General features: G+C 42.7%; 1 protein-coding gene across 3 annotated transcripts in view; it reads left to right on the plus strand.

The window, feature by feature from the left end:
* MAP3K20 (mitogen-activated protein kinase kinase kinase 20) overlaps nt 1-13347 on the plus strand; it is a 195088-nt gene that overhangs the window by 157728 nt on the left and 24013 nt on the right. For all 3 annotated transcript variants that reach the window (XM_017538234.1, XM_017538235.2, XM_017538233.2), the window contains exons 13-16: nt 2353-2383; nt 2481-2620; nt 6771-6833; nt 7800-7892. In XM_017538234.1, coding sequence (XP_017393723.1) covers nt 2353-2383; nt 2481-2620; nt 6771-6833; nt 7800-7892 — 327 coding nt within the window. The remainder of the gene's footprint in view (nt 1-2352; nt 2384-2480; nt 2621-6770; nt 6834-7799; nt 7893-13347) is intronic.

The following is a 13347-nucleotide window of genomic DNA, read 5'->3' on the forward strand; positions in this document are numbered from 1 at the left end:
TTTTGGAGACAGTCTTGCTCTGTTGTCCAGGCTGAAGTGCAGTGGCGTGATCTCGGCTCACTGCAACCTCCATCTCCTGAGGTTCAGGCTATTCTTCTGCCTCAGCTTCCTGAGTGGCTGAGACTATAGGTGCTCACCAGCATGCCTGGCTAAGTTTTGTATTTTTAGTAGAGAAAGGGTTTCACTCTGTTGGCCAGGCTGGTCTCGAACTCGTAACCTCAAGTGATCTACCAGCCTCAGCCTCCCAAAGTGCTGGGATTACAGGCATGAGCCACTGTGCCTGGTCTTTTTTCTGTTTTTAACTCAATAATGATTGAAAATAAGGCCTCAAGAGTAAAGCAAGTATCTCTGCAAATCTTCTAAGAGGGTTCTACCTCCCTATTTGCTCTGAAAATACTGCAGACTACAGTAACAAATACCAATGAAGAAATTAAAGTGGTGGCTCAGGAAAACAAATGAACATACTTGAAAAAAAAACTAATGATGTTACAGCTTTTTAAAAGCCAGGGATGGCCTTGAGCCATGGTGGCGGAGGATCTGGTCAAAGCAGTGCTGGGCAGGGATACCACAGAACTGGCTTTCCTCCCACCTCAGGCCTGTTTGAGAGCAAGGCATCATATTTACCAGCCTTACTCTGGCACCCCAAGCAGGAACAGAAACAAGCATGCTCAGACATACTCTGTAGCTTTAGCCAGAGAAGCTCTAAGTTTCTGAGAGGCTGCACTCAGACTGTTGAAGTCCACAGAAGTCCCACACTCTACATGGGTAGAAACCCTGAGAAACAATCCAACTTAGTCTGTTACATCGCCATTATCTGTCTTGTTAGTAACAAAACAGGTATGAAAATTCCTGATGAGAAAACTCAAGCACTAGGCTGGGCGCAGTGGCCTGTAATCCCAGCACTTTGGAAGGCTGAAGCATGAGGATCACTTGAGTTCAGGAGTTCAAGACCAGCCTGGCAAACATGACAAAACCCCATCTCTACTAAAAATACAAAAGTGAACAGGGCGTGGTGGTGCACGCCTGTAATCCCAGCTACTTGGGAGGCTGAGGCAAGAGAATCACTTGAACACGGAAGGCAGAGGTTGCAGTAAACCAAGATCATACCACTGCACTTCAGCCTGGGGGACAGAGCGAGACTCCATCTCAAATTTTTAAAAAAAAATTTTTTTTAAGTTATAGAACACTCAGAAACTTATGCCTTTCCAGGTCTATTTAACAAGTTCAGGGTGTTGCTGAATAAAAAAAAAAAAAAAAAAAAAAGTGTAATGCCAGCCTTTGTGGGTTTGGGCTCTAGCCCAGGGAACAGACCAGGTGCCACAAAGTGCAGACTAGCTACTGGCAACTCCTCAAAAGGTCTGTTTACCTAGCTTAAGCTGGTTTTGGGCCCAGGCATTTCCCTCTCTGCCCTCTGTATTCTTTTGAAGTGCACCTGCTTTCACCATTAGCTAACCTCTTTGGCTTCCATAGGGTAAGGAAACTTGGCACCAGTTGCCACTATTTCTTCCCATTCACTGAGCCCCAGTGATTCTCACTTTCCTGCCAGCCTTGCTTAACAAGGAGAGAGGACTCAGGGTCTCCTTTATTCATAAGCCTGGATATAATCTCTATCCCTAGCTGCAAAGTTGCCACTCTCATTTGAAAAGAAATTTTTGAGAAAGCACTGAGTTCTACCAGCTATTTTTAGTCTTTGCTCTGAGGTTCAGTGGTTTTCAGGCCAGTTAAATAAAATTCCAGAGTTGAGGGCTCCCCAAAGAATCAGAGGGACTGAGTCTGGCCTCCCATTCTTCTCCCCTCACCAAGGTACTGTGAGAGGCCATCAGTAAACCCAGGCCACGTGATATACAGGGGCTAAGGGCCACTGGGTCTAGTCTCCTCTTTCTACATAGGAAGCTCCGCACTTTGACTTGGCCTGGGCCACGTGGCTACTTCATGACCTGGCCTAGAACTGAAGATTCCTTCCATCCCCTGCCCTGTCCACTGCTGTGTTGTCCCCGTAACTCATACAATTCCTGAGTACACCAGTGCCCCTCAGCAATCCAGGGGACCACTGGCACATAAATGGAAAAATCACTATAAGTAAGAACATTCTTGAAAGGATTTAAAAATACCTCCCAAAGAAGAAGGAAAACCAATGGTCTTTCAACTGCCCAAGACCCCCAAAGAGAAGGGTATCTCCCATTTGAAAGCTCGAGGTTTTAAAACTACAAAGAGAAAGTCTTCTATTTTACCTCTGTGGTTGAGCCAGGAATTAAAGCTATTTTGATCTATTGAAAACTCAATGTTTACTGTGAAGACTGGCCACTGACCATGTGTGAATCTTCAAAACCCTATGTGTCCTCTCTTTCACAGTATTTTTGGGTTCAGCAGCTCGTCAGAAAAGGCAAGTGGAATCAGTTACCTTCTCAATTCATGGAGCTAACTTTGTTCTAGATGTGATTTTGTCTAATTTTCTGCTGCTTTCTCATCGCTTCCTTCAGGTGACTCTTCAGCAGAGATGAGCGTATATGCAAACTTGTTTAAAGAAAACAACATTACAGGGAAGCGGCTGCTGCTGCTGGAGGAAGAAGACCTGAAAGACATGGGCATTGTGTCCAAGGGGCACATCATTCACCTAAAGGTACTCAGAAAGGGAGAATATTCCGTCAGCAAATGTATGTTTGTTTGTTTTTGAGACAGAGTCTTGTTCTGTTGCCCAGGCTGGTGTGCAAAGGTGCAATCTTGGCTCACTGCAAACTCCGCCTCCTGGGTGGGTTCAAGCAATTCTTCTGCCTCAGCCTCCTGAGTAGCTGAGGCTACAGGAGCATGCCAGCACCCCTGGCTAATTTTTGTATTTTCAGTAGAGACAGGGTTTCACCATGTTGGCCAGGCTGGTCTCAAACTCCTGACCTCAACTGATCCACCTGCTTCAGCCTCCCAAAGTGCTGGGATTACAGGTGTGAGCCACTGTGCCCAGCCTTCATCAACAAATCTTTATTGAGCACCTACTATGCAGCAGATCACCTGTTAGGGGCTGCAGATGGAAATAGTGCTATGCTGGTCATTACTGTGCTGAAATGCTTACAGCAGCTGATAATCCACAACTGTCCCCAGGCACCCCTATTCATTCCTCATAATCCGACGGCAGAAAGGGGCATACCTGGTATAATAGGTTCAGTACAGGGAGATACCTGAATATCACCACCCTGCCCTCAGGAAGTCTCTAATCTGGTGGGGAAAACAGATACTGCTTATGTAATAATGGTAAACAGACAGCTGTAAGAAATACCACAAAGACAGTGTGGTGCCTGGAAAACAGCCATCCACTCAGAATCGCAGGAGGTGACTCAGTTTAATTCTAGAGAGGACAAAACTCCATCAGGAATCCCTAAGGACCCCAGAACTTGTGCATGGCCAGAGGGAAACCTAAGCCACTGCAGTAACCTAAAGGTGTTTGTAATTTTCATCATTATGACCCGGAACAGACACCAGCATTGTATGCCTTTTAATCCCCACTTACTCAGGAAATCCTAACATTTCCTCCCAAAACTGAAGTCTTGAGCCATTTCAAAGCCAAACCTCTGTGTTCGTTGTGGTGATTGTGGTCATGGTTGTTTTTTTGTTTGCTTGTTTTCCAATTTAGCAACTTATTGAAACTGAATACGAATTGCTGGCATCTGTGTGGTCATTATGATTAATCTTGCTTCAAGAGAGATCTTAGAATAACATCAAGTTTGCTCCCCAAAACCCCACCCCCACCCCAGTGTGGGTGGATGGAGGAATGCGTATAGGTTAGAAAGAAGAGAAACAGAATAAAGGAAGAAATTTAGAAAAAGCAGTTTCCTGTCCAAACCCACATCTTCGCAAAGGCTGTACCAGCATGCCAACAAGTCCTACCTCAGAACTATCCACGCTGACCTTTCTAGAGAAATCCCAAGTAAGCCCCAGTGAGAACCCATTCATTTAATTCTGTGGACAGTAGGTCCAGGAAAAAACTTCCTTCAGACCCTCAGCACCCTTTGCATAACGGCTTAGCACTCACGCACCAGAGACTGTCTCCACAACAGAAAGAGGACCTTGCTATCTTCTCCCTAGAAGAAGAGCAGGAAAACTCATGCATAGCATATTTCTCAAAGGCTGGCAAAAAATGTAATCCTGGGGTGCCAGGTGCGGTGGCTCACGCCTGTAATCCCAGCACTTTGGGAGGCCCAGGTGGGTGGGTTTCAAGCTCAGGGATCAAGACCATCCTGGCCAACATGGTGAAACTCCGTCGCTACTAAAAATACAAAAATCAGCTGGACATAGTGACTCATGCCTGTAATCCAAGCTACTTGGGAAGCTGAGGCAGGAGAAAAGCTTGAACCAGGGAGTCAGAGATTGCAGTAAGCCAAGATTGCGCCACTGCACTCCAGCCTGATGACAGAGCGAGACTCCGCATAAAAAAAAAAAAAAAAAAAGAACGTAATCCCAGCTTCTGACTGTGGGCAAGTCCACCCTAAAAGCTTTGCTGGCTTAGGAGGGCCACAGTAGAAAAAGTATTTTCTGCAGTACAGAGATGTTTCAGAGGTCCAAAAAGAAATTTTGTGAAACCTGTCCTATTTGGCAGATGCCAAATAAGATGCTCCAACCTCCCTTCCCCTCTGCCATCTTTAAAAGGGACCAGTATTCCTTACGGATCAGGACAGAAGAAGAGGTGGTAAGCTGGGATACCTCACCAGAAGCCCTAAGTGATTTACGTCTTTCCAAGGGTGGCTCTGGATAACCAAAGAACCCCTTTCATGCTGAGCAGTATCATTTAGGCAAGCAAAGACCAGACTTACTGTTTATTGTTCAACAAATTCAGTGAATGTCTACTAATTGTGAGACTGGACCTATGACAGGGGATGACAATGTCCACACTGGAGGAGTCCTCCTGGCCCTCGTCAGAAGTGTTTCTCACACACAGCCTAATGCTAAGAATGCATCCTTTATTCTCTGTGCTTTCACTGAGGAAGGCACAATTGCTGTGTACTTTCTCTAAGAGTGTCTCAGTCCTTAAATGGTAGGTGATCAAATTGGACAGTGGAGCAGTATATCCATTCATTCTTCTTTTTTTTTTTTTTTTTGACCAAGTCCTGCTCTATTGCCAGGCTGGAGTACAGTGGTGTGATCTCAGCTCACTGCAACCTCTGCCTCCTGGGTTCAAGCGATTCTCCTGCCTCAGCCTCCTGAGTAGCTGGGATTACAGGCATGCAACATCACACCTGGATAATTTTTTTTTTTTTTTCTTAGTAGAGATGGGGTTTCACCATGTTGGTCAGGCTGGTCTTAAACTCCTGACCTCGAAATCCACCCACCTTGGCCTCCCAAAGTGCTGGGATTACAGGCGTGAGCCACCATGCCCAGCCCCCACCCATTCTTTTACTGTGTTTATCCCTCCCTTTAAACCTGACCATGGCTCCCTTCTTCTCTGAGCCTGCAAGCCCTCATGTGGAGGAGCGGAGTATAAAAAATAGGATTGAACACCCAAAAAGTATTTGTTACATTGTCAACTGTCAACAACCTTTATTCTGCTTTAAAAAATGCATCTAATTTTCTCAGGTTGGTACTTTTTTACTCTCTCCATGATCAGTTCTTAGAAAATCTGAACTGTGCCTGCTAAGTATCCAAAAAAATCATCATGTAAATTGTCTTCCTTTCCTTTAAGATGTCTTTATGCTTCATTGGCGGAGGGGATGTTGGATACATATCCATAGAAATGTTCTTGCAATCCACTCAATATTTTAGTGAGATTCTAGTCTTCCTGAAAGTCTGGTGTTATACTCATGTGCTATGTTGCTTTTCCCCGCTGTTACTCAGCGTGACACCTGCATTCTATACACTGCAACACTCACTTCTCAGTACTGTAGTCTGCTGATATTTGAAAAATGGTTTTGGCCGGGCGCAGTGGCTCACACCTGTAATCCCAGCACTTTGGGAGGCCAAGGTGAATGGATCACGAGGTCAAGAGATCGAGACCATCCTGGCCAACATAGTGAAACACCATCTCTACTAAAACGCAAAAATTAGCTGGGCATGATGGTGTGCGCTTGTAGTCCCAGCTACTCAGGAGGCTGAGGCAGGAGAATTGCTTGAAGCTGGGAGGCAGAAGTTGCAGTGAGCTGAGATCACACCACTGTACTCCAGCCTGGAGCCTGGCAAAAGAGCAAACTCTGTCTCAAAAAAAAAAAAAAAAAAATGGTTTTATTTATTGCTTGGTCTGAGGTTCAACATCTTCAAAATGTCTTCCTTTTCTTGGCGTGGTGTGGTAACTCATGCCTTTAATCCTAGCATTTTGGGAGGCCAAGGCAGGAGGCCAGGATTTCAAGACCAACCTGGGCACCAGAGCAAGACCCCATCTCTGCAAAAAATAAAATAAAATAAATTAGCTGGGCATGGTGGTGTGTGCCTGAGTCCCAGCTACTTGGGAGGCTAAGATGAAAGAATCTCTTGAGCTCAGGTGTTCAAGGCTGCAGTGAGTCATGATAGCATTACTGCACTCCAGCCTGCACAATAGAATGAGACCCAGTCTTCAAAATAAAAAATTTTTAAAAGTTTCTGGTCCTTTAAATAATTACAAACCACCTATGCTACTTTGGACAATCAGATTTATTCTCAATAGACATTGGATATTAACGTCCCCAAGACAGTTTATGAACTAGGTAAATAAGGAATGTCTTTGTTTGTACCCAATGATTTTAACACCTTCTCTTGGTATTACTGGATCATTAATAAAGTCATATGTTTTTGTTTTTGTTCTTTTTTTTTTACAGTCAGCCATCGAGAAATTAACCCATGATTACATAAACTTGTTTCACTTTCCACCACTAATTAAGGTAAGTAAGGTTTTTCTTACATAAATTAATGCTACCTTTATTGACACATGCACCTGCTGCATCCACACCTAAATTTGCCAATGTCGGAAATGGTTGTTTGAAGTGAAATTTCATTGTATCTGTCTAACAAAAGGCCCTTTGAAGCAAAGGATGTGTGTAAATTGAACACCCTTGTTCCTCACAAGTTGAAATATTAACGATTATTTCATGATAAGAGCAATACACTTTGCTTTAGTGGCTAGGAGTTCTAAGCCAACGTTGTAGGTGAGGTCCTGTGGCCTCCCACCTGGCCCTGGATAGTTTTCAACATGTAAGTTACTGAAAGCATACCCTGGAGCTCTCAAGCATCGCTTTCATAGAGGGTGGAAAGTTTATTGTTTGAATAACATCAGTATACTTAACATTTTGAATATAGTCTAAAGGAACAAGGCATACTTTGTTATAAAATCAGAAAATACTTGCAATTCCTACAGAACTTTACTTATTAACAGCTATCATTTTTCGTCTCTAAGCTCTCAAAGACTCATTTTGTTCCTCTGCTTCATCCACCACTCACATCTGCATCCTCCATCCACTGCGTAATTCCTCTTTGGGAATAGCTTGTAAATACCCTAGGTGTTATGCACCTCTCAAGTTGAAATCTCACAATGCATCTCAAGGTACTAAGTGCATTTCTAGGGTAAAATTACACAGTGCAAGCTGCATTGTGATAAATGTAAGACAGTGACATTCAATTTGAACTGCATGAAATAAGTCATTTGGCAAAGTTCTAAAAGGCATAATATGTCATTCCTCATGCTTTAAGTAATTCTAATTTGTAGCTTCATCCAAAAAAAAAAAAAAAAAAAAAAAAAAACAGGGGGGGAAAAAAAAAAAAAAAAAAAAACTAGTGCTAAGATACCATCTTCTTTACATGAGAAGTAAAAACAACATCTGGAATAATTGGTGCTTGGTTTCCCGTTTTAGGACTCAGGAGGTGAACCTGAAGAAAATGAGGAAAAAATAGTGAACCTGGAACTGGTTTTTGGTTTTCACTTGAAACCAGGAGCTGGCCCACAGGTAAATCACATTTTAAATCCTTTGACCAAATCTCAATCTAATTACACTTTTTTCTGTCCTGTAACTCCATGGTTTTATACACCCACTACCAGCTGGTAACTGGATTCTGAGTAAATTTATAGACTTTATAAAATAGAATTTAGCTGAAAGGCTGCCAGCTGCCTCTGTAATCCAGTCTAGAAATCTTACTTTCTCGGTCAGCTGAAGACGTCCATGTGAGGCCACCCAAACGTCAGGATAACTCACAGTGAAGTGTGGATGGCGGCGGGGAGGGGAGGCATGGATACCAGACTGTATATACCGCTCATGTCACAGCATCCTGATTCCCTTTTCTTAAGAGAAAGGAGCTTTATAATACTGAGAATAAAAACTGAGAATGGATCTGTAGGCAACGTGGAGACCCAAATGATCAGCTTTAAATAGGGTGGCAGGGCATTTGAACAACACTTCTTCAATGAGCCTTTCAGTTTATGTCATTTTGAGTCTGAAAAAATTATTTGGCCGAGGTAGCCTATGAATTAGAATTACGTAGGTGTTAATAGCTAATGATAACAATATCTATTATTAAATAGCTAATGATAATAATGATAACTTCTGTTAACTGTCCATTTACTGTATACCAGGCATATAGTACTGAGATGTGAAAACTACTTTTTACATTTTGCAAATGAGCAAACTGAGGCTCTGACAGGTTAAATAACTTGCCCAAGGGTTGCATGGCTAGCAAGTGGTAGAAGCTTTGAATGCAGGTTGCTCTGTTCCCAGAACTCAAGCTCTTAACTACTGCATGATGTGTACCTTTCCTTGGAGGAAGCCAAGGGAGCTTATAAATACACCTCACAAGCTGTGTGAGCCTACAGATTGCTCTGGAAGGCTCAGCTGGCTCTGGCCTTTCCTCAGTAAATCCATGCTTGCTTCAGGCCATTCCTGGGAACCAGTGCCTGGAAATGATTGGAAATTGTTGAGAGGGATTGAGTTTTTCCTGGGGCTTCAAAAGATGCTCTTTGCAATAATCCAGTTTAAAAATGGGCAAAAGATCTGCATAGGGACTTCTCAAAAGAAGACATACAAATGGCCAACAGGTATATGGAAAATGGCTCAATGTCACTAATTATCAGGAAATGCAAATCAAAACCACAATGAGATATCATCTCACCCTACTTAGAATGGCTTACACCCAAAGGACAGGCAATAATGAATGCTGGTGAGGATGTGGAGAAAGGAGAACCTTCATACACTGTTGGTGGGAATGTAAATGATCCTGCAATCCCACTGCTAGGTACATAACCAAAAGAAAGCAAATCAATCTATTAAAGAGATATCTGTATTCCTATGTTTATTGCAGTACTGTGCACAATATCCAACATTTGGAAGCAAACCTAAGTGCCCATCAACAGATAAGTAAAGTGGTACATAGTAAAAACGTGGTACATCTACACAATGGCATACTGTTCAGCCATAAAATAGAATTAAATCTTGTCATTTGCAAAAACATGGGTGGAACCAGAGGATATTATGTTAAATGAAATAAGCCAGCCACAGAAAGACAAGGGAGCTAAAAATTAAAACACTTGAACTCATGGAGACAGAACGATGATTACCAGAGGCTTGGAAGGGTAGCAGGGGAGGGCAAGAGGATGCTGGGATGGTTAGTAGGTGAAAACAGACAGAATGAATAAGATCTATTATTTGGTAGCACAACAGCATGACTACAGTCAATAATTTATTATATATTTTAAAATAACTAAGAGTGGAATTGGATGTCCCTAACACAAAGAAATGGGGTAATGGCTTAGTTATCCAGATGTGATTATTATGTATTGCATGCTTGTATCAAAACATGACATAGGCTGGCCGCAGTGGATCACACCTGTAGTCCCAGCACTTTGGGAGGCTGAATCTGGTGGATTGCTTGAGCCTACGAGTTCGAGACCAGCCTGGGCAACATGGTGAAATCCATTCTCTATAAAAAATCTCTGGGTGTAGTGGTGTATGCCTGTAGTCCTAGTTACTTGGAAGGATCACTTGAGCTCAGGAGATAGGTCAAGGCTGCAGTGAGCCAAAATTGTGCCACTGCACTCTAGCCTGGGCAACAGAGTGAGACACTGTCTCAAAAAAAAAAAAAAAAAAAATCATATGTACCCCCAAAATATATACACCTACTATAGACCCATAAACATTAATTTTTTTAAAGGTGCCCTTTCTAGACACCTAGGCAAGAGCATGTGTTGTCTGCACCACTGCAGGTATTTCCTTACCTGCTGAATGAAAATCTTTACCTCCCTTGTTTTGGCCACAGACTTTGATTGAGGGCTGCTCTGGATCCGGGTTTCTTATACATGAATACTTTTACCTTTGTGAATGGATCACTGTCTATTCATTCCCATTGTTAGAAGGAGCTACAGAAAGGGGACAGGAAAGTAAGTTCTTCTGTCTCCAGCAACATCAGACGTCCTTCTAACCCTGAGATTCTGCAGCTCTGGCACCCCTAAGTTCATCTGATGGTAAACAAATTGCACATTTCAGTTTGCCTTTTTTGGTTTCCTTGATTCCATGACGTTGAATTTATGAGTTAAGTTTTGTTACGGCTTGTAGGTGGTAAGAGAGAAAAAATTTCCTTGGAAAAGACTTGTGAAGAGAGATCTCAACCAAGAAAATATTTTCAATTAAAAAAGAAATAATTTGTTAATGTGAAAACTGAAAAGTCTCTTTTTTAGTAAAAATAAGGACCTATGGATGATATTTGAGACTGAATACAATGGTCTGTTTTTGGCGTAGACTTCTTGAGTCCTAGATTATCTACAAGCCCTAAAGTTGCTGCAACTTTTGATCATCTGCTCTTTCTTGGTCACCCATCCAGAGTAATAATTTCATCTATTCATTCAGCAGGCATTTACCGAGGACCTACTTTGTTCCTGGCTCAAAGGTAGATGCTAGATTTTGATACAAAAATCAAGAAGTACAGTCCCAGCCTTTATGGAATCTACAGCTCATCATGATCAATAGACAAAAATCTGTGAATGGCTGTGGTACAGAATGATGAGCTTTTACAAAACTATTTACATGCTTCTGTGGGAGTTCACTGGATGAGGATCTACAAAGATGGGAAAGGGGTGAGGGAGGGTCCTTGAAGTCTTCTTGGTAGAAGTGTTGCTTAAGCTAAAATGTTAAAGCCACTAAGAATGACTAGTAAGGAGAGGACATTGAAGGCAGAAGAAACCATGTGCGTAAAAGCTCAAAAGCATCAAGCCAGGGAAACACAGGCAGCTCTTCTTGGAATAATTGTGAGGGGACTTCACAACTCAACTCAAGCATCCTCCCTCTAGAAAGACTTACCATGGAGCAGGGGATGCCAAAGGGAGTGCCCAGAAAGGGGGCTAGCAACCAAAAACAGCACTGGCTCATGAGTTTGAAGGGTACAAAAGAGAGGAGATAGGATCAGATTTATGTTCTTAACAGATCTCAGAAGCACAGAGAAGGATGAATTGGAAGGAGGCCAGGCTAGCATGAGAAAGATCTGTGAGTGGGCAGTGCAGACAGCCAGGTGAAAACTGCCAAAGTGCTGAGCCTGTGGCAGTGCCATGGGTCCCAGGACACACCGAAACGGAATTAGATTGCATCACTAGCTGGAAACTCAGCAAGCAGGAGGGAGGGACCAAAAAGTGGTGAGGTTTCTAGTGTGGGCAACTAGAGAGATGATATTATAGAGTGGTAGATCAAAAGTGAAATATACAATGCGAATATGATGCTAGGGTGCTAAAAGCATAAAGAAGTGACTGGAATGGATGAGGCTCATCAGGAAAAGCTTTTTTTGGAAGGATGAGTATCTTATTGGGGCTTGAAGAGGTTGGTGAGCAATTGCCGAATAATTTCCTGAAAATAATGCTTAAAGCTTTTGTTTAGAGAATACTTTCTAAAGAGCTCAGGTATTCCATAAATATTGTCTCCTTTATCCCATGGCATTTGGGTGAGGTGCATAGCTCATAGTATTGTCATTGCTGATTCAGAAACTGTATGATTAGCCTGGGGTGAGGCAACGACAGAGCTCAGACCAGAAATTACATTTTTATTACTGTCTTTGTAGTAAGTGTGTGCTAGATCTCACACCTGATCCACAACATTTAAGCCATCTGTAAACCTATATAAAACAATCTTAGAATAAATGACTCTCCAGTTCTAAACTATACCAGCTATGCCAGCCTATGTCTTAGCATTATGAAATATTTTCTGATTAATGTGCTTTGAATTGAAATTTCAGTTCCCTTGGAAGCAAAGCAGGGTTGAGCCCGGTTAGTACTTGGATGGGAGACCGCCTGGGAATACTGGGTGCTGTAAGCTAAAAAAAACAAAAAAAAAGAAATTTCAGTTCCCTACGCGAAAACCTTGTTGCCTTGGGCCTTCGAGATAGAACCCAAGGAAAAAAGGCTTCCTCCAAATCCCAATTAACCGAGTTCTTATCAACCCATCTTCACAGGAAAGGGGAAGCCTTTAAATCCACCCCACCTCCATGACCAGAATAAGCTTTCCAAGAGAAAACTGCAGCTTTGCAAGTTCTCTCCAAACCTAAGCGTTTGCATAGCAGAGGCATTTGCTGGATTTTACCTTTTCTTTTAGAAGTAAAATGAAAAATGTGTTGTAATGGCAGCTGTTGAGAATAATGTATAATAGTGACTTTATCATGAAAATAGTAGCTACACTTTCACTTTGCATTTGAGAAGGCCACCCACTAACTACCCCTTAAAATTACATCACTTCTACAACTTTAAGCCTACGAAGAGCAAGCCATGAAAATATTAACTTATACACAAATAAGTAAAGGAAAAACCCTGTCCACCTTTGTCCTAAGAATTCAGATTGAGTTATTTTTCTTAGCTTCCTTTTACAGCCAGATGGATGATGGCACACAGTGAGGTTGGTCTGCAGAACCTTGGAAGGTCATAGTCAGGGGTGACTGCAAGGCCATGCGCTTAGTCTTCAGAGCCACATCCCTCCAAAGAGCCAGGACCTGGCCAGGCTCCAGCCCCACTGATGCTTACAAGAATTCTCCCACAAATGAAATGTGCTTTTTCTGAAACGACCTAGCAGGGGAAATATCATGATTAGACCAAAGGCTTCACTGGCAATTTAAATTAATAGGCAAAAACAAGTTTTACCCATTTACTTGACCTGCTCCTAAAGAGTAAAGTTAATTATTGGCCGGGTACAGTGGCTTACGCCTGTAATCCCAGCACCTTGGGAGGCTAAGCTGGGCGGATCACGAGGTTAGGAGATCAAGACCATCCTGGCTGACACGATGAAACCAAAGTTAGCCGGATGTGGTGGCGCGTACCTGTAGTCCCAGCTACTCGGGAGGCTGAGGCAGAAGAATCACTTAAACCTGGGAGGTGGAGGTTGCAGTGAGCTGAGATCATGCCACTGTACCCCTTCCTAGGGGACAGAGCTAGACTCCATCTCA

Source organism: Cebus imitator, unplaced genomic scaffold (assembly GCF_001604975.1).
Source record: "Cebus imitator isolate Cc_AM_T3 unplaced genomic scaffold, Cebus_imitator-1.0 Scaffold110, whole genome shotgun sequence".
NCBI lineage: Eukaryota > Metazoa > Chordata > Mammalia > Primates > Cebidae > Cebus > Cebus imitator.